General features: G+C 41.1%; 1 protein-coding gene across 2 annotated transcripts in view; it reads right to left on the reverse strand.

Annotated features, from left to right (window-relative positions):
* Positions 1–27,500, reverse strand: part of LOC137654699 (uncharacterized) — an 85,001-nt gene that overhangs the window by 3,920 nt on the left and 53,581 nt on the right. For both annotated transcript variants that reach the window (XM_068388591.1, XM_068388592.1), the window contains 2 exons: positions 12,616–12,793; positions 1,023–1,207 (listed from right to left, as the gene is read on the reverse strand). In XM_068388591.1, the coding sequence (XP_068244692.1) occupies positions 1,023–1,207; positions 12,616–12,793 (363 nt within the window). The remainder of the gene's footprint in view (positions 1–1,022; positions 1,208–12,615; positions 12,794–27,500) is intronic.

Consider the following 27,500-nt stretch of genomic DNA (forward strand, 5'->3'; position numbering starts at 1 on the left):
TCTCAGGTTTATTTTCAGGAAATACTGTTACTGTATAGCAGTTAAATTTACACGACTTAATTACACAGAAATATTGAATTTAGAGCTCAAGATATAGATGACTGGTGAAATCTAACCAAGGCCCTTTGCGGCAAGAGGCGTAGATGATGATGATGATAATTACATAGAAAAAGAGAGAGAGAGTATTTACTATTTTGTATGTAAATATTTTGCCACATTGAGTGGTAATGGATCTTTCCAATTCCAGTTTGTATCCGTTACCTTTGGACTGATCTGCGCATGCGTGAATATATTGTTATCTAATTAGTTATTCCTTTGAGAATTTTAAATGCCTCTATTAACTGGCCCCTTAGTCGTCGAGGTTGTAGATCAAATAAGTTCAAAAGCTCCATCCTTCATCTATATCCAATATGCCTTAGTGTTGGAAGTAATTTGGGGACCCTAGGTTGTACTGTTTCCAGTGTATCTATATCCTTCCGAATACTTGGAGCCCAGAAATGGCCTCCGTAGTATAAAAGGGGTCTTACTAGTGATGTGTACAGCTGTAGTACAGTGCCTGTTTCTGAAGTAAGTAGGTAAGGTAGGGTAAGGTAGGGCAGGGTAGGGTAGGGTAGGGTGGGGTAGGAGAGAGAGAGAGAGAGAGAGAGAGAGAGAGAGAGAGAGAGAGAGAGAGAGAGAGAGAGAGAGAGAGAGAGAGAGAGAGAGAAAAAAAAAAATTTACAGGGATTAAATAAAAATTACTTTTCATAAATAACTATGACTGTTTACATGAATAAAAAAAAAAACTTGCAAAAAATAAAAGCCAAAAAATGTTGAAAAAAAATTTCCCAAAATAAGGAATCTTCAAAAGCTTCTCCAATTTATTTGATGTTACACGAGAGCATAACCTTCAAATTAAATCAAATAACAGCTTTGTAGTGTTAATAATGGCAAAATTCCTCACACAAAAATGAAGCCCGACAAGTAAAAATGAAAAACAATACACTTAAAGAATAGAACCAACCAGTAGAAAAGTTACTTACAGGTGCAGGAGTATTACTTGCACTAGACTCTGATGACCTATTGGAATCTGCTTTCTCATTGTGTATATCATCCAGGATGTTTTTACCAGTGTTTGGGTCAACAATTGCTATAAGCTTTCGCTCTCTTTGAACAGATTGACCTGCTGGCTTCATCTGCTGCTGTTGAGTAGTTGGAGGATAAAACACTGTAACAAAAAAAAAATATACAATTAAAGATCTGTATAAACTGAGATAATCAATTTCTATACCAAGACGAAGACTTGGTAACGAGTTCATAATGAATGCAAAGATGAAAATAAAAGCAAGGAAGTAAAAAAGGAACAACAGAATCTGAAAATGGATGGGAAAACTGCTTAAAGAATTACAAAAAAGGGGCAGCAACAGTAGAGTGAGAAGCAAGATCTAGTATGAATTACAGAAGATGGCGACATAAGTTTTCCAAAACAAATATTAAGACTAAAAAAACTTGCAAGAGACAAGCAGGAAAGTGAATACCTATAGATGTACAGTACAGTACACATTTAGTAAAAGAGACATGATGATATGGGAGAAAAGGAATCAGATTCTCATTACAATATTTGGAAGCAAGAAATTGCTCAGTAGTCTACCAAGTACTGAATCACAATTAGCCATTTACAAGCTTTACAATAGGTAGAGATATCTATAAATTACAAAACACCAAATAATCAACTTAATTCTAAATGAAAAAAAATTCCTTCAAAAAATTTCCGGATTAAAAAAAAAAAGAAAAAAAAATAATAATAATAATAAAAGTACCTCTTCTCGAGTACCTAGGCTATCATGCAACTGTTTATTAATAGATCCCTTTCGGGATTGTAATGAAGGGGCCTGTCTGTTTTGTAACTAAGAAATATTAATATATAAATGACATTAAAAATGTCCAAACAAACCATGCTGCTGTGTTTTTCAAGTGTACATGATGATTACAAGCTTAACTCTTATGGGAGATTCCTACCTGAATAACTATATCATCTAATAGCCTGTTGCTGCTTTTTTTCCATTATTTATTGCAAGGAGGTTCCAACAAAAAATCACACCATTACCATTAATCCAGTACACCTGGTAAATCCTACACTAAGATGAAACACTACTGGAACCAATTTCACTAAGTTATTTATGACTACAAATTTCTGCTATAGAGACAAACTTATGGGATAATTTCTCATTGATGATAACATCAGATATACCACTATTATTATAAGCCAAGCTACAACAATGGTTGGAAAAGTAGAATGGTACAAACCTAAGGGCTCCAAGCTACTTGAAAAAGCAGAAATGATACAAGCCCAAGGATTCGAACCTTGTTGAAGAAGTAAAATGTGCGAACCTTGTTAAAGAAGTAAAAAGTGCCAGCCCAAGGGCTTCAACATGTAAGATATATATTTTGCCCTCATTGCTGACTATTCATTTGCAGTAGTGAATTCCTTTCAACAACTTTAAAAAAAAGGCACCAACGTGTAAAGTATTTTGTCTGTTAGTCTCCAGCAGATCCATGAATGTGATTGGTATAATGTAATCTAAATTACGGAAGACACGACGATGCAGAAAAAAATAAATTTATTAATACAGTAAATTTCATGAGCTTCCATTTGAAAAACTTCATTGGTTTTACATTGGTAAAGTTATATTTAAATATTTCATACAGATTATAGCTAATGGAAAATAATTAATAATATGTTTGTTATTAGGAACTCTGGGGATTAACTTCTTCCTGCCAGTCAGTGCTTGACAGAACTAATCCATTCTAGCAATTATCAACCAAATTCAAAGTAACTTTCTTCTTCTAAGCAATGTCAAGCCATAGGCACTTCCATTGTCTTGAGAAAACATGACACTACTTTGCAATAATAAAAGATTTATTAAAAAAAAATGGTTAGTTATAACATGATTAATCCACAAATTACTCTGCTGACAGCTTCATACACAATGGTATAGCAATATTCAGGCCTCTCATTCTGGAGGAAGGAATTTCACAGGGATACCTTAGTTATATACACATATAAACATATGTATGTATATATATATATATATATATATATATATATATATATATATATATATATATATATATATATACATACATATAAACATATGTATGTATATATATATATATATATATATATATATATATATATATATATATATATATATATATATAAAAGTGGTAATACTATACTGCACTACCTATGTCAAATCAAACTACAGTACAAAAAATTAAGTCTATTATGGCATCAGTAATAAGCTAACTAATTAGTTTCCTGCATTAAAGAGTACGGCTGTGCCATTTACTAGACGTCAATTTACTGTAGTAGTACCCACTTCAATATTGCAAGGTATCGTGACTTTGTTAAAAGTCAATTGAAATCCTTAGCCTTACAGTACTTAATAGTAAACTCACTTGGTCTATTTACATTAAAGCCATAAAATTAAGGTAGAGAAATCTTCAAATAAAGTTATATCTTGATTTACTATAACTGAATACAAGCAAATCAGTAGCCTACATTAGCACTGCACAAGTCTACACGAAGAAATTACATATTTGGAAGTAATTAGTATTTTTTCCAAAGCAAACCAGGTCTTTACATAGACTGATAACACCGACGCAGGAAGCACCCACATCCCCTCTCATTCATTGATAAACCACTTTGATTGCAAACGGGCCTTATGAGGGTAGGTATTGATGGGTAAATCTGTGTAAAGAACTCAGGTTTGTTAAGAAAAATACAGTGAGGTCCCAAATTGAGAGAGAATTTGATCATAAGAATTCAAGTCATATCTATTGTACAAGATGATTTGTGAATTGCAAAACCATCAGTGTAAAGCTAGTTTTTGCTGTTATTTCAAATACAGAATTAACTAAATAAAGGTGATTTTACATTGTGCTTTTCCTAAACACGCAACCCAAAATGGAAACCACTGTTTTGTTTACGTTCATCTCCAATCCTAATGAACCAACACACTTAACACAATTGCGTTTAGGTCAAGTTTTTCAGCAACCAATATTTCACCAAGTAAAGCAATATCTCTCGACATGAAAGTTTTTGCACACAAAAAATTCATGATAAGAAATGAGAATAAGATTCTTTTGCCTTATATCAAGAAAAAATTTTCATGATACGAATCAAGATCTGCCCGTCGAGGGGGATCCTTCAAGGACAAACTGTGCCGGAACGGCAGCCAAACTCTTCGACGGACGAGTCTTGGGAGGCCCAAGGCTGCAAGGCCAACGTAAATCCTCCTGTTGAAAGAGAAGCAGCTGATGTATAGGCAAGATTCCTTTGCCAGTCAGGCCACACATTGCCCTCTAAAGTGTCCTCACAAAACGTACACTAGACCTCGAGGTGAAGTGCACAAAGAATAAGGATCTATCACCTCATGTGAGAGAAAAAGGCCACTAACACCTGTGCTCCATGCTGAAAGGAAAATAAGTACAGTAATACAACCACAACACGTGAGAAAGAAAGCAGAACGCAACACAAAAAGAAACACTGGCAAGTTACGGGGTGAAAAGACGCACAACCTTTCCGCAGGTCGACCAGATTCGTAGTGGTGATTATGCACGGCCTTGACCAGGACCAGCCGAGTACTCTCAAAACCCCTGTAGGATTTCTTTTGACTGCTAGATGTACAGTATGGGGGGAAAACTGGGGAGGCCTAATGAAATTCTGGTTGATACAAGGCTGAGGCCCCAGATCTCCTAGAAGGAAATTTCCTGGGGTTTCTTTAGACTGCTAGATGTACGGCATGGGGGGGAAACTGGGAAGGCCTAATGAAATTCTGGTCGGTACAGGGCTGAGGCCCCAGATTTCCTAGAAGAAATTTCCTCGAAAGCACACCGCATCAGAATAAGCAATTTCTGAGTAAAGAATCCTTGTTTTCCAAAACAAATGTTTTTGGCAAAGTTAAGTTGTAAAACAGTAAAGATAAAATTAATTCTTGAAGACAACCAGTCGTAAGTTCCTCTTGGTGCTCCTCGATATGCTCATTGATATCGACCTCATCAACCTCCAGACCGACGATCCACCAAATTGTAACGATCTCGGCAATCTCAAAATTGAGCAAAAGGTTCAGGATCTTTGTTTTTGGCTTCAGTCTTCATCAGGCCTCAGCTTCTTCCATGCAGAGTTCGTGCGCCTTAAAACCTCCCGCCAAGCTTGAATTATCATTTTGAGGCTTAACACAATGTCGAAATGCTCCTTCCAAATTTGACGAAGGGTGAGGTATGTGCTCAGTGATTTTGAAACATCTCTTAACCCTTTTACCCCCAAAGGACGTATTGGTACGTTTCACAAAAGCCATCCCTTTACCCCCATGGACGTACCGGTACGTCCTTGCAAAAAAATATAGAAATTTTTTTTTTTCATATTTTTGATAATTTTTTGAGAAAATTCAGGCATTTTCCAAGAGAATGAGACCAACCTGACCTCTCTATAACCAAAGTTAAGGCTGTTAGAGCAATTTAAGAAAATATACCGCAAAATGTGCTGGGAAAAAAATAACCCCCTAGGGGTTAAGGGTTGGAAATTTCCAAATAGCCTGGGGGTAAAAGGGTTAAAGAGAGATTTCGTATAAAGCTTCTTAAAATTTGAAATCACTTGCTGGTCCATGGGCCGGAGGAGAGGGATTGTGTTGGGTGGAAGAAAGAACCCTGAAGATGGAATACTGTGCCAGGATATCTTCCTCAAGGGTAGGAGGGTGAGCAGGGGCATTGTTTAACACCAGCAGGCATTTCAGAGGGAGGCGCTACTATTCCAAATATTTTTTCAGTCGGGGCGAAACAAATATTCACCCACTCGGTGAACAAGCGTCATGTTGCCCAGGCTTTTCCATTAGCCCTCCACAACAACTGCAGATTCTCCTTAATGACTTTGTGGGGCTTGAAGGTTTGAGGAGTATCGGAGCGATACACCAGCAAGGGTTTTACCTTACAATTCCCACTGGCATTTGCACATAGTGCAAGGGAGAGCATGTCCTTCATAGGCGTATTTCTGGGTAGCCCCTCTTCTTCTGCCGTGATGTACGTTCGAAGAGGCATTTTTGTCGCTGGGGACTGTAGCCTTCCTGGAGAACCAACCTATCAACTTCTTAAAACACTTCGGCCGTTTTTGTGTCCTAGCTTGCAGCCTCCCCATGGCGCACCACCAAATGAACTTTGAGCGTACCTGCTTCGATGTTCCTTCTCCTGTGTTGGCTTCGGGCTGAGCACGCACGAGATCACTGAAAATGAAACTGGCCTTCTGGCAGATTATGGCATTGGCGATAGTGCCTCCAGTCATTTGCTTGTCCTTTATCCAGACAAGCAGCAGTCTCTCCCATCTCATCGTGGATGTGGCTCCTCTTGCTGAAGAAGTCACGCCCTTGGGGTTGCTGCTTTCATTGCTTCCTTCTCCCATTGTAGACGGATTTCAGCCATATTCCTTCGCTATCACACAACCGCATGCCAGCCTCATTTCTTATTTCCATTTTTGTCTCCATTGAAAGCATCCTCCTCTTCTTTCCCTGGACATAAGAAACTTTCTTGGGACCCATGTCTGATAACGTAAAGTAATATCACACGATACAGTACAATGCAGTAGTTACGAAAGCGACATCACAAAGACCAAGTCAATGCGTGCGATACCGCTGCCGAAACGAAGACATAGGAATGCCAATACATAGAGGCATGATGGGATACAGTAAACTTGATACTGACCAATAGGACAGCAGGAAGATGGTGGCGAGTCGTGAAATTCTTCGGATCTCGTTTCGCATTGTGAAAATTTCGTAAACAGATTCTTTCATGTCGAGAGGTATGACTGTACTAAGTAAATTAATTATAAGATGGGATAAATATTATTACCGGGTTACTGTAGATGCTGATTACTGCGCAAGAAATAAATCATCGGGAATTGTGTCATGTTTCAAGATGGTTGTGTACAATTTCATATAAAATTGGTTAGTAGTCTTGTATAAAATATGTACACTTAATCTTAAACTTTATACACATGGTACAGTACAGAATTACAGTATTGTTATTTATTGTAAATATAGGTTACACATGTAGGTTACAAGAGTTTGGCTCTACTGAAGTAGTATATTACAGTACTACTAGATAGGAACAATTATACTGTGATAGAAACCAAGTCAAAACATTACTAGGCAGTACTTTGTGCAATAATTATCTGAATGTAGGCAACGATGGCAAGTTGTTAGGTTAGGAGTTATCCCACCCTAGGGCACCATGTATTCGTGAATTTGCACCCATCTGTTACCTAACTCTCTCAAAGAGTGGGGCAGACTGTAATTCTACACTGTTACAAAGGATAATTGTACATTACATTACCACAATACTCTTCCTAACTACTTTTGAATAAAACATTTGATGTGTGAGAATATGGTGCAAGATTGTAAAAAAATGACAATTGGAATATTCATGAACTTTTAATGAATAATATCCTTATCTGAATGTTACCACTACCATTAAAAGTATTGAATGGTTGCTGAGGACGTAACCACAATTCATATTACATAATTTGTTAACTGGACTCGCTTAGATATTAGTCTATTCCATTGTTACGTAAAATTTCCTAAAATAGGGCATTATGAAATTATGCAAATAAAATGGTTTGGTTACACTTCCTGCAATATCAGTTACCATACCTAGGTCTAACAATACTTGAAAAGACAATAGATTTGATACATCTTGTGGTGCATGACTCGCAGTCCTTGAATGGCTTTGCAGATAGATAAATTTATTTGAGAACTAACATCATAAACGGGTTATCACAAATTTAAATGCATTTTGGGACCCTACTGTACAATTTACTTTCAAATTTGTCATTTGTTCCTTCATGACAACAAACCCTCATTCTTTACTTAGGAGACTCATCCTTAGGACAGCAAGTAGTTCCTTTTTGAACTGGCTAGTATTGAGCATCAGGATGCTAGAGGGAGAATTCTGACAACCACATTAACATGTGGCTTGGCACGACCAGCGAGTATAATAACACTTCTGAGACAATATGGCAAATTTAAAGCAAAAAAAGGGGGTTACCTACACTCATGCTCATAAAGAAAGTGGGGAAAACCTCTATTTTTCTTTATAGAACAGCAACGAACTACAGCAGCTACTACAGACCCTAGCAAAAACATATCTAGAGACCTTTTCCAGGCAGCCACTTGTAAAACCTATCACCCAAAGGTGCTTACACCCGACATCATGAGCTCTCAGCCAATCTATGAAAAATTTGTAATAGTTACGCTCTTTTTTTACTCTCCTCGTGCTATCAAATAAATGGTTGATCTGGGGACGAGCTACTAGTACACTCTTGAGATGATGCCTTAACGTTCTTACAGCAGACACGTGGTCGATCATCCTTAAGGCGAGATGATGCCTTAAAGCTCTTAAAGCAGACACGCGGTCGATCATCCTTAAGGCGAGATGACGCCTTGAAGCTCTTACAGCAGACACGTGGTTGGTCATCCTTAAGGCTCGAAATCTTAAAGTATGTGACCCTAGGGTAATGACAAAATAACACCCACCTCATCTACTTGAAAGACCGACTTCTCGCAAACACATCAAAGTCATTACCTTATTCGCTATCCAAGGATTCAAAGACCATGCAGATCCAACTATCTGAATATTCAGACTTTGTCAGCCAGGATGTTCTTCTTGCCCAGCTGACAGAGATTGCGTTATCTTCTGTCCAGGGAAAGATTTTGGCAGCTGGAAGGCAAAGGTGCCATGAAATATTACTTCCTTGCTTGTTTAGATATGCCACTCCGATTGTGTTATCGTTCACAAACACTTGAGACTAGAAATGAGCGGTTGAAAATGTTGGAAGGCAAGAAATGTTGCCGATCTGATTCAAACCACAGTATGGATAACATGTTTTTAAGCCCAAATGGCATGTGCTGAAGCCTGTGACCCCGACCCTTCCCTTAATGTGTCCATGTACAGCATCAGTTCTAGAGAGGAGCCCTAATACCTACTCCTTCAAGAGATATGAGCCTTCCAGCCACTATCTCATATCGCCTCTTTACTCTTCCTCCTCTGGGGGTTAGCATTCCGGGCGTATCTCTGCAACCACAAGGTCTTGAACTACCACTGAAGTAACCGCTCTTAAGCCAGGTTGCTTAGCCGCAGTTGAGCTTACAACGATTCCCACCTGAGGAAAGGGAGTGCCACCTCTTTGAACCTCAACAAGCTATCCTGTGTCAGCACTTTCTCTTGTATCATATCTACTAGCATACTTTGGTAAAAATAGTTCCAACTTGGGCTAAAGGTTCAACTATTCTGTTTACCATGATAACAGATCATGCAAAACTCAAGGAGTCTGACTCGACGGAGAAAGCTACCCACCAAATCTGCAATAAGCCAATTGCCCAAGTATCGAAGACAACAAACAGTTGGAGTGTCATCCTGTTGAACACCTAACAGGCTGCCACCAAATCATAACACACCATCCTGAACTGGTGTACCTTGTGCATCAAAAACCAGAAGTACCTACTGGATATGGGATGGGCTGGGATCTTGTAGTAGTCGTTCTTTAGATCCAACGTGACCATACAGTAGAGGTTTACTGCTTTTCTGACCATGGCTGCTGCCTCCATATTGAACAGTCTGATAACCCAAGAAGTCTTATGACCAGTCGCCAGACCCCAGAACCCTTCTTGACAAGAGTGTTTTTACTGCAAAACCCTGGACACCTGTTGACTTCTTGGAGAGTGGCCTCTACCATGATCTTGACTCCTTCCCAAAGGGCTATGTTCTATCCCTAAGGAAAGGATATTCATTGCGTTGGAGGATGAATTAGGGGAGGTAAAATGTTACCGAACAGGACACTTACTGTTCAGCACTCCAGCAAGAGGAATGACCATCTCTTCCACCTGAGGTTTAGGCAGTCCACTGGTGATATAACGGGGGGAATATCCACGTCTACCTCATTGTCCTTTACCCATTCTACCTTAAAATGGAGAGGTCTCAAGGTTTTACTTTTTGGCAGTAGTTTGCACCTGCCAAAAATGATCTTGAGCAGGTACCTGAGATTGCCTTACCATGGTTGAGATCTACAATAGATGTTACGGCTTTGTGAAAAGAGGGGAGGAGTAATGATTCCCTTTCCTCCACTACTACTTTCACTCCCTCTAACGGGAACAAGGAAGGACCAACGGAAATGTTGAGCAAATAGCATCTCTGCCTGAGGATGACAGCATCGCACCTCAGGATCCAGTTACCCACTGGTTAGCATTGAAAGGAATTACATCACCTTGCACCTGCAAGAACGATAATCTCTAAAATCTTACCCTTTTTGGTGTCAAGCAGATCTTTTCCATTCAGGCCATCTGATGAAAAACCTACTGGTTGTACAACCACTCTCTCCTTAGCTAAGGCTGAAACTGTTGGATCCAAAGGCATAGGCGAAGGAATGTAATCTTGAGTGCGGTAATGGATAAGGGAGGATCTTCCAACAACTTCCCTGCCCTAAGGGAGTCCTCTCGCGCAGATATTTGAATAGACTTTGCTGATGGAACAACGCCAAGATTGAACACAGCAGGTGAAGGAAAGATGTACTTTATCTAGGACCCAGCCACAAAACATTTAAGGCCACATTCTTCCCGTTTAGGAGGAAACCTTCCTCATATAGGAGAGCACCTGAAAATCAATTATTCCAACTCTCCTTACTCCATATACAGAGCCTTAGGGCCAACTGGGTGGGGAAGCAGTCTCAAATAGATCAATCAGATTTGCATTTACATAAATCTTCATCCACTTCCGAGGCTGCACATTTCTTGGGTTGGGTCTTTGTAATTATTACCATCATGCTCACAGGAACAAGGTTTTGAAGGGCCTTGTCTGGCCTCTTTTTTTCTGTATAGATAGCTATTAAAATCTCCAAATTTTGGGGTCTTCCAAAAGCTTGAAAGACGTATTTGGGGCCATAGCTACGTCCTTGCTTTCACTCGCCCTGCTCATAAAGTGAAAATAGGATGCTGGGAGCCCCTATACGAGCTAGCTTATAGATGTTTGTAGATGCAGTGAAAACTAGCTTGATGGGAGGGCAGAAAAAGGTCCACATATGAATACCTTAGAGATTATTACCCAGGCAATCTCGGATATCACGAATACGTAGGAGGCAGTGTGACCGGCTGCCTCCTTGGCTTAACCCTCCTCTGGTCAACCAAATTGGAACATTGCCCAACTTCTCCATAAAAGGTCAAACAATCCCCACCTCTGCTTTGGGTTTACCTGCTCCAGACTCCAAGTGCTGCTCCATCCTGGAGATGTGCGCTGCAGCAGAAGGCTTGGGCGTTGATGCCGGTAATCATGTAGAAGGATTGTTGCTCACTGATATGAGGTAGATCTCACTCGAGGAGCTTGCATATGTGGTGCTTGAACACAGATGACCTCTTCCAAAGGTAAAGATTTTATTCATAACCTCAGAAAAACCAGTCACCTCATGCAAAGCAGGCATAGTGACAGAGGCTGCCTTAAAACCAGCACTTCGTGAGACAAAGCAGGGTATAGTAGGAGGATGATGACAAGTTCGTCTGAGCACGAGCCAAGGGGAAGCGGGTTGAGAGCCCGCATTATGTAAGGAATTTCTCAAAGGGAGGATTATCAAGTATAGTTTAAGAGCTTGAAATCATTACACTGATATTAGTCCTACTATTCATATTTATCAATATCAAAAGGTTCTTTTTATGTAATTGTTCAGTCATATAAATGTTAACGTAAATTGATTGTGAATGCCGATGAATCATCTACAACACACAAAATGTAATGCAACATAATTTCTTATGACGCAGGGAAATATAATCATGTGGACTTCAAGACGGAATCGAAATCACATGAAACGAGTCTCTATTCCAAAATATATTTCATCGTAGTAAATAGTGGTTTCTTTGAGAAAGGTTTTTATAAAGTGAATAGGAATATGCTTATTTACTTCTAATGTAAGTAAAATTAAAATCTCATTACAAAGATCCTAACAAGAAACTATCTGGGACCTTGGGACCAAGTTTTGTGAATCATGTGATAGTTAACATTTACACAAGGAAGCAAAATGTGGGTATAAATACGCAAGAGTTGGAGAAAAAGGAGGCTCATCTGGGTCAACTTTGAAGGAAGACACCCATCTCTAGGTCAGCTAACGCCCATGTGACAATAAGCTAAGCTTTGGATCATTTTGTCTGAAACATTACTCTGAAGATCTCATGCACTTCAGTGTTTCCATATACTGTACTAATAAAATATTGTAATATATTCCAGAGATAAAGCCAATTTTAGTCAAAACTATTAAAATTTCCCTCATCAAGACTGTACAGAAAAGCAAAGGCTCAAGACTTTTCTTCTTTTCACTCAGATTTAGTACTGTACTACATACAAACTTCTTAAACATAAATGTCAAAACTTTGACATTACTTTATTCACAGTAAAATATTTTTTACATGGACAGTAAAATAAATGTTTACCACTTATATAGCAACACCTGCATTAACATAATACACAGCTACCACATACTGTACAGTAGTAAATTTAGAAAAAACTGATTACCAAGAAAATATATATTAAGACAACTTGATTACTTGCCTGGTTGGGGTTGCCGGAATGCCATTGGAGCCATGGCTGCAGTCTCATGCTTTCCTGCTTGGGGTGTATACTGCATAGGCTGGAAAGGAGGCTGAGGGTGAGTCTGAGGGGGCATAGGGCTTCCATGGAACTGTCCTGGTTGTGGGGTTGCCTGACGAGGTGGACCCATCGTCTGAAACTAGATACAAAACAAATATTAAAAGCAACATACAGCAAAAAGGTTAAAAACCATAACATGTAATATGATTAAAATAATTTTTATTAAAAAATATCCTAATTTTAATTTATTTCACTTTAACCTATAAAAGTCCACCAGCTGAAAAGTTTGTCAAGATTACAAACTGTTTACCTAAAATCACTAAAATGTTAAATCCTTTTCTACATTGCCAAAAGACAACGTGAATTTTCACGTTTGATTCACACAAAACACGAGTAACCTGGTAAGCTGAACTGTTACCTCGCCATATTGTGCTCATCAGTGTTCATGTGTGGCACTTTCTTTTAATATTTTTCAGTTTTGCTTTACACATTTGTTCTACAGCATGGTTCCAAATTGAATAGCATGCCATTTTTATACTAAGGTTAAGCGCAAGAACATTGGTAAGTTGTGAAAAAGGACAATGTGATTCATTATTTGAATTAGCTTTATAGGTGTGTCAAGCACATAATAAAATATGAATTTGCAAAGGCATTTGTTCTATAAGAAGTTCAACTTCTATTGAGCATTTGAAAATTATACATTTACCAAACAAAATCAGCATTTAAGCCAAACTCTTAGTCCAGACAATTTCTGAGAAATTAGTCAAGGACCTGGGATTCGCTAATTCTACGGAATTAGATGGGCAGTTATGGAGGCTTCTCTGTCATCATGGCTTGGCTAATAGTTGCAATTGTTGGGGTTGTTCCAATGACAACGCAGGGTAAGCCAATACCTTTTGCACATGATTAAAAAAAAAAAAAAAAGAGGAGGAGGAGTTGGTACTGGTATGTACATAATTTTGACAAGACCTTATATTGGTGTTTACTTCCAAAAAATCCACCAACCATCTTAGATTTTCCAAAAATTCTAGAAAGGAGATAGGAGCTTCCTCTTAGATATCAATGGCTCTAATTGTGACTGTAATCACAGGTAAAGTTACTGGTAAGTCATAGCTGCCGTATAGTTTAGGAACACTTGAATGATATCACTGCTAAACATTACTACCAAAAACAAGATTTGCTGCTGCAATATCTAAAGAACCTTCATCTTATGGACATTGTTCATGGTACTAAAACATTTGAAATAAAGCTCATTTACATGAGATCTAGTAAGTACACTGATTTTATTTTATGACAATTCCGCATACCATACTTAGATGGAACTCATTGCATTGAAAGGTTATAATCAGTGAGTTTTCCTGTAACCAAACACTATTAACTTTATCCAGCACTTGGACTAGGGCATGATCCATTCAACTGAATTATGGTATCAAAGTTTTTCCCCAATAAAGCCAGCAGTTTTCAAGAGCCCAAAGGACAAGCTGGAAGATAATAGAGGCAAAAGAATGCCCAGAAACTGAAGGCTTACAGTATCCTACATATAATGAAATGCATACGTAATATGTTGGTGTTCACATTTTCTTCCTTTTCAAACCCTCTAGTGTTAAGTTGATACTGGATTTGTGTATATACTTGCAAAAGGTGCCATTATGATACATACGTTTGCCAGTCTACCTTACACGCCCCTCGTAAAAGAACGTGAGGAAAATGACTAAAATCAGTTTATAAAAAATGCTTGAATTGCATCTCACCCCACTGCCTCTCTCCAAAACCTCCACCCCATTCTATTCTACCAAGCTACTTTCTATACATTCCTCTTACCCAGAGGCAAAAACTCCAACATACAACCCAAACAGTCATAGTTACACCAAAGTGTCCCTCAAAACCTCCCTTCTGCCATCCCACTCCCAAAAATTTCTGAAGAATAGAAACCTTCCAATACCTTCATAATTATTCTTGATACTGAAAATAGTCTCTCATTCTTGCTACCTACAATGTCTTGAACATTCACTCCCAACCTAATCCTTCATATACTATGTGCCAGACTTCATCACTACTATCTTATCTCTATCTCCTTTACTATCCCTCTTTGCACAAATCACTCTACAGCAGTAAAGGGACCCATTGCTATTTAACCATGTGTATTCACCGATACTGGGCGGGGTTTCTCCTGTTTGTGCCAAAACACCAAAATCTTATTACATGCATATAAAGTTCTTGCATCTCATGCTAATACCTTCTAAAACTAGTAAATTTCAAAGTTTTTTCTCAAAGTTTTATTGCTAAATAGTCCTTTTGCTATATTTGTGCAAGGTCCCTCATACAACCATTTTCTGACCTAGGTATGTGTTTATTTAGCTTTTCAATTAATTTAGAGAAAAATATTTAAGTAACCTATACACAGTAACAGCATATATGGAGGCAATTTGTACTATATAAACCAGTCCTTTAGCTTAGGAGAATGATAATAGTGCAAGCTGGAATACAGAGTTAAGATTCAAGTGTAAAAAGAGTCTGTAGTTTTCAGCTCAGTAGCTCTGCTTGCTTACAGAAAACTCACTTTGATTGTACCTGGGTCTTACTCGGGGGTTGGTGCTAGCAGGCAAGTATGAGGAAGGGTCTCAGGTTTGTATTATTAGGATAAAACATATATTGCCTACATACAAATTGGTAACTTGTTCCCACACAATATAAAAATGACCCTCATCCCTTTTATAGGACTCACCCTTAAGTGAGAGGAATTTCCAGTGTCACTGGAAAAGTTATCCCTGACACTTAAAAACTCTTGCATGGAAAACTGCTGAGTTTAGGATCCTGACAACTCATCCACCAAAGGTTCAGCCAACTCTCTTAAAACAAACGGCACTGGCTGATTCTCAAGTTGAAACTATGTTTTAAGCTATGGCTGAAGTTCATAATGGATTTGGGTATGTCCGAGCAAAAGGCACAATTACGATACTGTACATGAGTTTGCCAGTGTATATCATGTTACCCCTCAAAAGGGAGCGTAGGAAAAAGATCCTACAACTACAAAGTATAGAAAAGCAGCAGGCTAACTGGGCTTACCTGCACCAAGATCCAGTTCCAGAAGGCTAAGCTCTTATGCTGTACTCTAAGAGAGGGGCAGGTTGACAGGAAAAAGGAGATGCTAGTCGCACTAACTTTCATCCAAGACTTGCTCAAAACTTTCACCCCATGAAGGAATGGGTATGGTCACTGACCTCCTGTAACCATGAAGGAATGGGTACTGTCATTGGCCTCCCATAGACAAGGAATGGGTAGGTTCACTAGCTTCCTATAACCAAAAAAGGAATGGGTATGGTCACTGGGCTCCTGTAACCAAGAAAGGAATGGGTACGATCACTGGCCTTCCGTAACAGAAAGGAATGGGTACAGTCACTGGCCTCCCGTAACCAAGAAAGGAATGGGTACAGTCACTGGCCTCCCGTAACCAAGAAAGGAATGGGTATAGACACTGGCCTCCAGTTACCAAGAAAGGAAAGGGTACAGTCATTGGCCTGCCGTAACCAAGAAAGGACTGGGTACAGTCACTGGTCTCCCGTAACCAAGAAAGGAATGGGTACAGTCACTGGCCTCCCGTAACCAAGAAAGGAATGGGTACAGTCACTGGCCTCCCGTAACCAAGAAAGGAATGGGTATAGACACTGGCCTCCAGTTACCAAGAAAGGAAAGGGTACAATCATTGGCCTGCCGTAACCAAGAAAGGAATGGGTACAGTCACTGGTCTCCCGTAACCAAGAAAGGAATGGGTACTGTGACTGCACTCCCATAACCAAGAAAAGAATGGGTAGTCACTGGCCTCCCATAACCAAGAAGGAATGGGTACAGTCACTGGCCTCCCGCAACCAAGAAAGGAATGGGTACAGTCACTGGCCTCCAGTTACCAAGAAAGGAATAGGTACAGTCACTGGCCTCCCGTAACCAAGAAAGGAATGGGTACAGTCACTGGCCTCCCGCAACCAAGAAAGGAATGGGTACAGTGACTGACCTCCAATAACCAAGAAAAGAATGGGTAGTCACTGGCCTCCCGTAGCCAAGAAAGGAATGGGTACAGTCACTGGCCTCCCGCAACCAAGAAAGGAATGGGTACAGTGACTGACCTCCAATAACCAAGAAAAGAATGGGTAGTCACTGGCCTCCCGTAGCCAAGAAAGGAATGGGTACAGTCTCTGACAACAGGTAACCATGAAGGAATGGGTACAGCCAATGACCTCCCACCTCCCGCAACCATGAAGGAAAGGGTACGGTCACTGACCTCCCGTAACCAAGAAAGGAATGGGTACGGTCACTGACCTCCCGTAACCATGAAGGAATGGGTACGGTCACTGGCCTCCCGTAACCATGAAGGAATGGGTACGGTCACTGGCCTCCCGTAACCATGAAGGAATGGGTACGGTCACTGGCCTCCCGTAACCATGAAGGAATGGGTACGGTCACTGGCCTCCCGTAACCATGAAGGAATGGGTACGGTCACTGGCCTCCCGTAACCATGAAGGAATGGGTACGGTCACTGGCCTCCCGTAACCATGAAGGAATGGGTACGGTCACTGGCCACCCGTAACCATGAAGGAATGAGTACGGTCACTGGCCTCCCGTAACCATGAAGGAATGGGTACGGTCACTGGCCTCCCGTAACCATGAAGGAATGGGTACGGTCACTGGCCTCCCGTAACCATGAAGGAATGGGTACGGTCACTGGCCTCCCGTAACCATGAAGGAATGGGTACGGTCACTGGCCTCCCGTAACCATGAAGGAATGGGTACGGTCACTGGCCTCCCGTAACCATGAAGGAATGGGTACGGTCACTGGCCTCCCGTAACCATGAAGGAATGGGTACGGTCACTGGCCTCCCGTAACCATGAAGGAATGGGTACGGTCAGTGGCCTCCCGTAACCATGAAGGAATGGGTACGGTCAGTGGCCTCCCGTAACCATGAAGGAATGGGTACGGTCACTGGCCTCCCGTAACCATGAAGTAATGGGTACGGTCACTGGCCTCCCGTAACCATGAAGTAATGGGTACGGTCACTGGCCTCCCGTAACCATGAAGTAATGGGTACGGTCACTGGCCTCCCGTAACCATGAAGTAATGGGTACGGTCACTGGCCTCCCGTAACCATGAAGGCATTGGTACGGCTACAAAGTCAGGACTTTGCTGGCTATTAGATGATCCAAAGACCAGTCACTACTCATTAAATGAGATGCTCTGCACAGGTTGTCAGTGAGCACATTCCTCTTGCCCAGAATGAAGCATGTCTATAGTAGCACATCTCGGCCCATCCCAGTATCTTGACTGCTAGATGGGTTAGGGGCTGCGAAAAGGTACCTCCTTGTTTGTTGATGTAAGCGACTACCGTGGTGGTGTTGCTCATCACCACCACTGAGTGGCCTGCCAGGAACTGGTAGAACAGCTGAAGGGCCGAAAAGACGGACTCTGTCTGAGATTTATGTGGAAGTACTCTTCTGACTCTGTCCAGAGGCCTGAGGTTGCGTGGTGCAGCGGTGCAGCACGTAGGCACCCCAACTTTCTTATTCAAAGTGTCTGAGAACAGCATCAAACCTGAGAGGAGGGCGAGAAGATCCACTCCCTTTCATAGGGTCTCGTCTGACACCCACCATCTCCACTGATCCGAGCGGGGTCATGAAGTCCGAGGAGTTGAAGGCCCAATTACACCATGACTTGAGTAATCACAAGAGAGATCGAATCCTGAGGCAACTGTTGGGAACTAGACGGGCCAGAGATGAAAGGTGTCCGAGAAGAAGTGAACACGTCTGGGTTGGAAGTTCTTCCCATCTGAGAAAGGGTCTTGCAACCTTCCCTAGCCTCATCATCCTGTCGTCTGATGGAAAGGCTTTGTTGAGATTGGTGTCTATCATCATGCCTAGGTATACCAGTCTTTGCATAGGAAGCAAAGACTTCTTAAGGTTTACCATGATCCCCAGACCTTGGCAAGGCCTCAAAAGTTTATTTTGACGTTGAGGAAGGGTTGCCATCAAGTCCGCAAGGATTAGCCAGTCGTCCAGGTAACGGAGGAGACAGATGCCAATGCTGTGTGCCCAAGATGATACTAGGGTGAACACTCTGGTGAAGACTTGAGGTGCTTGGAAAGACCGAAGCACAGCACCTTGAACTAGGATTTCCTGTTGTTTAGTCTGAATCTTAAGTACTTCCTTGAAGACGGATGGATTGGGATCTGGAAGTACGCGTCCTTTAGGTCCAATATGCACATAAAGTCCCATGGTCTTACTGCTTGTCTGCCGTCTCCAAGCTGAACGGAGTTTGCATGACAAACTTGTTCAGAGCTGAGAGGTCGATGACAGATTTCCAGCCTCCAGACGTCTTTTTCACAAGAAAGAGTTGACTGCAGAAGCCTGGAGACTCGTCGAGGACCTCTTAGAGAGCACCCTTCTGCAACAGGGCTTCTGCCTGGAGTGCTAGCACCTTTGCTGATCCCATTGTAAAGGAATCACTTTTGCTGATCCCATTGTAAAGGAATCACTTTTGCTGGAGTCTATTGACACGAAAGAGAGAGAGAGAGAGAGAGAGAGAGAGAGAGAGAGAGAGAGAGAGAGCGAGAGCGAGAGAGCGAGAGCGAGAGAGAGAGAGAGAGAGAGAGAGAGAGAGAGAGAGAGCGAGAGAGTGTCTTTCCTAGCGTTTGCAGCCTCGGCAAACCCCTCTATGAAATCTTCCTCACTTGGAGGACTTGGTGCCTTTCCCGCCTTTGGTCGGAAAGGGCTTTTTAGATACCGTCATCTTCGCTGCTGTATTGTTTGTCATGATCTTAGTTGGATGGGACTGCTGAGGAGCTGGTGGTTTATATGGCTTGGATGCCTAAGCTCTATGGAGGAGGGAGTCCTGGTAGGACTTCCTCCATCTCTCAGCAGCATGTTCCGACGGGACTGCTGAGGAGCTGGTGGTTAATAGGGCTTTGAGTCCTGACGGGACTTCCTCCATCTCTCAGCAGCATGTTCCACATCCTTTTGCTCAAAGAGAGAGGTCCACTCTTAAGAGCAGTTCCTGAGCCTAGCAATCTCAGCATTTGGTGGGTCTTGCTGATGGAATCTCTCAGACACTGCATCTTGACGTTTCAGAATGGTGTTTGCCCATAAGTTTGAGACTTGATGGGCAAAAAATTTGATGGTGCATGTGCCCAGGGAGAAAAGTTTCCATAGCTTTCCTGGTGCGTTTCTTGGAGAAATCCTTAGTTCAAACCTGCATTCCCAACCACAGATCAAGCCATGAGGTAGCCTGTATGGCATACTTCGTAACCTTCTCCTGGTTGAGGATCTCTGATGCCAAGACCCGACAGCTGGAGAGCCTCTCCACAGACACCTCCTTGGTGAGCTCTTTCAGAGAGTGATGGAGAGGAAGAGCTGGATGTGGATCATCCAAGACCTCAAAATACCTTCTCTGCTGGACGTGAGGAGATAGTAGAAGCTTGGCGGTAGAGCCGGAACGTTGGGAGGAGAGCTGCTGGCAGACGTCAGCCTGGGCACTCAACTGTATATCCCTTGCGATCAGGGCAAGGCTGCACTGGTCTTAAGAGGGCTTCTGTTGACTCTTTTTGCTCCGCCTCTGCAGTGGGACAAGCGGCAAAGGATCCTCCTTCCACCACAAAGAGCTCCTCTCGGGGTGGGCCGCGGGTATCCCCAAAGTGACTAGTGAGTCCTGGAGGTCCTTGAAGAGGACTTTGGGAGAGTCCTTAGATTCCTTCCAAGGAAGGAGGTAGGACTCAAGCATCAGAGGCCGGATGGAATTGTCCCTCCTGACTTCCGTCGGTGGGGGAGAACTCCCCGTATGAGGAGAAACTTCCTCTGAAGGTGGAAGGGAGGAAGTTCGGGCCTGGCGCAGTTCCCTCGGCAGAGGTGAGGCAGGAGAGATAGGAAGGACGGGCCTTGAAGGCCTAACAGGAGTTAGCTTCACCCTAGGGTATGCGATTGCACCTGAGACACCTCTTTTCCTCTTCAGCAGAGAAGAAGCACTGAAACTGGGATGTGCCCTTTGGAAGGGCAAACATCCACCAATGGGGATCATGAACGATCCACAGAAGAGACCAGGACCAAAGTCCGAGGACTAGCTGCAGCATCATCAGGAGAAGATCGAGGGCCAGAAGACGACTGAAGCGGAGGCTCCTCTGCGGGAAACGGCTGAAGAGGAGCCTTCTCACCAATGGTGAAGGGTCAACTATAAGACGAAGCGGAGGGCGAGCTGTGTCGAAGATGTTCTCTGGGGGATGGTGGATCCCCAAGCTGACCTTTAGAAGCAGCAGTCCTCCGCAGAGGAGTCTCTATGAGTGAACTCCCCCGAGGAGGAGAAACACTTGCAGGAGAGACCAATGAAAGACTAAGTTCCCCCTCGAAGGATGAGCTGGAATGGAGGGAACAGAGTCGGCAGCAACAGTGGGAGAGTCTGAAGGTGCAGGAGGTCACAGAAGACGCCCCAGACACTACTCCGTTGACACATGACAGGATCTACCTCCGAAGTCGACGACGGCTGCGCACTAGCACCAAGGATGATAAGGCGCAGCAAGGAGTCCTTGGAAGGATGACCCGCAAGCCCCAAGGACGACCACACCTGTATAAAAGGAGATAGAGATAAGGCCTCACCGGTGGAGAAATGGGGCCGCTTCACTAGGGGAAGCAACACCATCTCTCGAGGACCGGGGTTGGCCGTAAATTAAAGGGTTTACGCTACTACTCGATCTCCAGGAAGAGATCGAACTAGCAGGAGCTTCGGAGAAAGGCCGGGAAGGGGAAGGTCTTGGGCCTTTCCACTTTCAAAGAAATCTTCGAAGGAAAAATATCCCGCTTTAACTTCTTCTTAAGCCGTCGCTCAAACCTTTGCCACTGGGAGGCAGACCACTCCCAACACTCACTACACCTGGATAAAGGATGTACTGTACTGGGATCTAAAAGTAAGTATCCTTCAAGTCAATTGTGATCAAGAAGTCAATGAGCCTGGATGCTTCCCTGACTGTGGCTGCAGTCTCCATCTTGAACATGTTTGGAGGGCGAACTCATGTAGGGCCAAGAGGTTGAAAGTGCGCCTCCAACCTCCAGATGTCTTCTTGATAAGAAAGTCAACTGAAGAACCATGGAGATCCATCGTCTACCTCCTGGTGAGCAACTTTCTCCAGCATGGCCTGGAGGGTGAGATGACTGGCTGCATCTAGGCCAATTAAAAGAGGGGTAGAGTTGATGAACAGGAAGAGGTACCCGGAGCGACCGTGCATTTCTCCGCTCAGTGGTCCCACCATCTCCTCCATTTGGATCATAGGCATCCTCTCACAGTTGGTATTATAGGAGTACTGGCAACTGCCTTGCAGGATCATCACCCTATGTCCTTTATCCGAGGCTGAGAGGGACTGCCTGTTCCGTGTTTACAGACTGCTGAAGGGTACGAAACTCCTATACAAGGATGTTGCTTTTGTGACTATGGCAGCCGCTTTAGTCTAACCTGAGGAAGAGGAAAATTGAGGTTGCCGAAAAGATACTGCATGCTGGAGAAGCTAGTCTTGGCTAACTTTCCTTCATCACTGCTGTAGCGTCAACATCCTCAGGAGGGAGCAACACCCAGCCACCTATACCTACTCATGATTCAATAAACCATGTCACTTCCAGCTTTTAGCTTGCAGGCATGACTTACTAGGGGACAGGTGATGGCGGGCCAATTCATAAAAATAGCTACAGGTTTGTATTAGTAAGGGAAAAATCCAAATAATCTCCAAATTTACCATTTGTTCCCACACTAGCAAACCTTCCACTATTTATATTAAATGACTCGCTCTTAGAAGGGTGTCAAGTCCAACTACTGGCTTAGTCATTGACCAGGGTTTCCCTAGTACATTGTTAGACTGTATCATAAGAACGTCTAGGTAAGAAGATGCTCCCTAGACTGTATCATAAGAACGTCTAGGTAAGAAGATGCTCCTAGTTAAAATAGGAGCCCTACACATAAAAAGATGTTCCCCCAGGCCCACCTTGCAGGTGGTGATGGGGACGTGAACGAGTATATGAAAAACCATACTTGGTCACACAAGGGAAGTGGTTATTACCTGCAGAGGTTGAAACCAGCTTTGAAAAGGAACTCGTGGCACTGTTCCTCAAAGGAAGGGGAACATGATGAAAGTAAAGGAGCCAGACATACTTTCATTCATGCCAGTCTTACCCCGGGTAGCCAATGCCTTCAACCTTCTGCTACTTGTTCAACAATGAGCCCAAGGTATCATTAAATCACCGAGTGGGGCAATATATATGTGTGGACATCGACCTTGGAGAAATGCTAATTATTCAGTTTTTATTAGCTGTAAATCTGAATGAAGATTACCTGTATCAAAGTCAAGTAAGAACCAACTACTGTGTATTAGAACTTAATTTATTTTAGAAGAAAATACAGTATTATATTTCCTGTGTCAAAATTAATTCAACTAAAACATTTTCCCTTTGGAAATATTTAAACGTTGCCACTTTCCTTTTTAGTGCCTTACTGCATGGTTGCCCTTGACATTTCCTATTCTTTATATATCAAAATATTAACCCTTTTACCCCAAAAAGGACGTACTGGTACGTTTCACAAAAGCCATCCCTTTACCCCCATGGACGTACCGGTACGTCCTTGCAAAAAAAATGCTATAACCATTTTTTTTTCATATTTTTGATAATTTTTTGAGAAAATTCAGGCATTTTCCAAGAGAATGAGACCAACCTGACCTCTATGACAAAAATTAAGGCTGTTAGAGCAATTTAAAAAATATATACTGCAAAATGTGCTGGGAAAAAAATAACCCCCAGGGGATTATATTTTTTCAAGCACATTTTGCAGTATATATTTTTTAAATTGCTCTAACAGCCTTAATTTTTGTCATAGAGAGGTCAGGTTGGTCTCATTCTCTTGGAAAATGCTTAAGTTTCTCAAAAAAAATTGTCAAAAAATTGCAAAAAAAAAAAAAAATTAAATAGCAGTTTTTTGCAAGGACGTACCGGTACGTCCATGGGGGTAAAGGGATGAGTTTTGTGAAACGTACCAGTACGTCCTTGGGGGTAAAAGGGTTATGATACAGTATCTCATTCAAAATTATACCTTTACAAAACCAGCAATAATATCATCAGGAACTTTTAAACCACACAAATTCTAAATAACTTCCTAAAACATTTCTTTGCCCTGAAAAGACCTTCCCATGTACAGTATTAAAAATCTCCAACATTAGTAATAATTTTACAGAAAGCAATTAACTAGAAGGTGCAAGCAACTCGCCCCTAAAAACACATACTATCTAAGTATTTCTTTAAACGTGCTTCCTAACTCAGATTATTTACCACAGAATGTCTTGTGAATATATCTCCCTACTTAGGAGCTTTTTCCTCAACTACTCCATCATTATCTTTGCCTTTAATGACAAAAGAGCTTCATTGCTCTTCTAAAATCAAAATCTAAATGTAACATCAGCATTGTTAGACATTTCTAGAGCTAACACCCTTTCTTTTATTATATATTAATTTTCTTTACCAGATCCTTGCGATTTTTCCCACTTCGGTGATGTTACATATTTCTTTTCTTTATTTACCTTAATTTCATTCACTAACAATGTTTTTTAGCCTAAAATGTATTACCGAAAGAAAAAGTAAGCATAAAATGTCTATGGGAATCTTGAGGAGAGAGGAGACAACCGCTCTCTAGAGGCCAAAGAGAAAAAGTCACTAGTTCATCACTCCATGAGTATATATACTGATGGCTGTGGCTGGTACATTCGATTGTTCCAACATACGAAGTAAAATTCGATCAAATTTTCGTCTTGACACCCGAAGTCATGCTCCAACATCCGACATAGATCTTGTTTACGCCGGTGGACGGCAGCACGTCGGAAGGGCGCCATTGAGCATCGAGTCAGCCAGTTCTCTGTTCTTGTGTGCATCGTGTGGTTGTCCTCTGTTCGGTCCGGTATTAACAGTGCTTATCATCTTCCTTTTCTCACGTTTCACATTTGATTTTACGTATAATCATGGGTTCCAACAAGCTTAGTTTCGGTACAGGTATTAGTACAGGTGAGAAAAGGAGGAAGGAAATGCTTTCATTAGAAATGAAGCAAGAAATTATAGAAAAACATGGGTGCGGTGTGCGTGTGAATGACCTGGCTAAACAACATGGCCGGAATAAGTCTACGATCTCGACAATTATCAAGCAGAAGGAAGCCATTAAGGCAGTCAAACCATTGAAGGGTATCAAAGTGAAGCAAAGGAAACTAAGATTGAATTGAGTGAAAATGATGAAAATTAAAAAATTGTTAGATTAAAGTTCACGTAGTGTATCGCAGTCACCATCTCCACCTCCTCGCCGACCATCCGTCTCCTCCTGCGTAGCAAATCCTACACCTGCGCTGGCCTGTCTCCAAGGTAAAGTGATGATAACACCTTTTTTATTTATTATTTATTTATAAGAATTCTTTTCTACATCTCTCTTATACAATGCAATTGTATTATAGTTGTGTAGTAATTTATTAAGGAGTTATCATAGATTTTTGGGCTGTAGAACAAGTTATACAAATTACAGTGTATTCTTATGGGAATATTTGCTCCAATATATGATTGTTTTAATATATGAAGCAGGTCCAGGAACGAATTAAGATCGTATGTAGAGGTTCCACTGTACATCGTAAGGAACACTTGTTATCTTTTATAAGCAAAAGGGTAAAATTATAGAACAATGCAATAAACTGTGTAGAAAATAAAAAAAATGTTATGTATTTGATAAGGTTTTGGACATCTCAGATAATGATTTCTGACAGACATGGTGATTTGCTTACCATAACTGAAAAGCTATAGCTTTGGGTTATGTATTGTCATCAATTACATTAAATGGGGACTGGGGCTTAACACTTGCATAATGGTTGAATAAAATGTGAAATCTATCTCACTAACTACATTGCTTACAATTTTCTCTATGTTTAATGGTGCCTGGGCATAATGCACATATCAATGGATTAAAATGTGAAATCTATTTCTCACTAATTCCATTGTTTACATTTGGGAGATTGGTGGAGAGTTGCTGCACGTGCAATGCCTACATTAGCATTTTGCCACCTTTTCTGTATATTTTGTATGATGTAATCATTACTTGGCTTTTACAACCAATTATGAGCTTACAAATATCTATGCACAAGTTCACGGATGCTGTTTTTTCCACACACCAGTTTCAACGTCACCATTTACGCTTTTTTTTTTAAATCTAGTATAATTTCACATACTGTATATTGTCAACTGATTGTAATGAAAATGCTCCCTATTCAGTGTTATGGTTGTGGTTACTCACGTGAATCTAAAAAATAACCCAGAAATAATGACCCACATAGCTCGCAAGCGCAGTTCAACATGACTGTGTGCCAGAACATAGGATCAGTAAAGTACTTAGTTGTTTGCGAGCAAAGTGTGGTACAGCGGAGCAAAACCCACTAGGACGTTAAGTGAATCATTGATAACTACGATATTTCAATTTTCTGCCATTTACATTAACCATATACTTATCCCACTGCTTATCTTAGTTTTATTTGGCATTTCTGATTATCAGGCTGCAAATCACTCACTTTTGACATTTCCCCACCCAAAAACCTTGGTTTCCAAGTCTAGTCTCCATTAATTGTCTCTATATTTCGGTCCAAAAACTCGGATAGTTTGCCCCAATAATCACGGTTAAAAATGCATGAAGCACAAGATAGCGAGTAGGAAATATATATGATTCATGTATTTGGGTATAAATTAAAGTAGGCCTATATATTTACTATCTAATTATATATCTAAATCAACTTTTTAAAACTTTGTTTCCGCCTGTCAATCATAAAAAACGGATAATTGTAATTAAAACCGAGTAGAAGTAATGAAAGACGATCAACACACTGGAGCTTTTGTTTTCCAGGACTTCCAGCCACTTCCAGCCAGACAGATAAAAAAAAAAGTGTAATTTTACGGTATTATTGTATTGCAGGACAATGTAACCTAGGAAAAAGAGCTTTTTTTTTCTATAGAAAAAATTCTGCGCTCTTCGAAAAGGACACTCGTTCCCGTCGCAAATGAATAGTTTCATATATATATATATATATATATATATAAATATCCTGCAATAATGGGGGACCCCCAGTGGGAAAACAGGGTTTTGGGTGGGGAAACCATAGGTATATAATGGAGAAACAAGCCTTTTCTTCACTATACATTACCTTCTTGTATGTAAAATAAACAGAGGAAAAGTCAAAACAGTATAAGAGGATAAACTTTGGAGGCGCCGTTGCAAACGCTGTCTCATGAAAAAACACAGTAGTATTAAGCTGCGCAACCTAACATTGGCAATGTTAGCGTACCATGCTAACATTAACAGTGTTTTTCATTTATTTTTTGTCACTCTACCTGTCGGTTGTAGTAGCTCTCGTTTGTTCATAGCAGGGTTCGACCTTCTGCGGAAAAACACCACCTCGCTGCGCATAGACGACTCCTTCACCAATAGGATTTCTTCTTCTCTAGCCGTCAAATTTAACTATTCGACTTCACCCACTTTATTCAAGTATATGACTTGATCCAGTACAACTATATCATCCCTTTTATGTGATACCCTCGTATACATATTACGTTTGACCCTAGTATTACTCGTTTTATTATCCGATACCTTATAAAATCACCTTGTTTTATATTCCCATCAAACATTATTCATCATACACTCCATTTTATCTTGCTATATTATTTTTATACATTTTGTTATTACCTTGTCACACCCAGATTTCACATAAATACTTGCTCTGGACAAGTTTACCATTCTGGTTCAATCATGTTTACTCTCTAGACTC

This window comes from Palaemon carinicauda, chromosome 15, assembly GCF_036898095.1.
Source record: "Palaemon carinicauda isolate YSFRI2023 chromosome 15, ASM3689809v2, whole genome shotgun sequence".
Taxonomy (NCBI): Eukaryota; Metazoa; Arthropoda; class Malacostraca; order Decapoda; family Palaemonidae; genus Palaemon; species Palaemon carinicauda.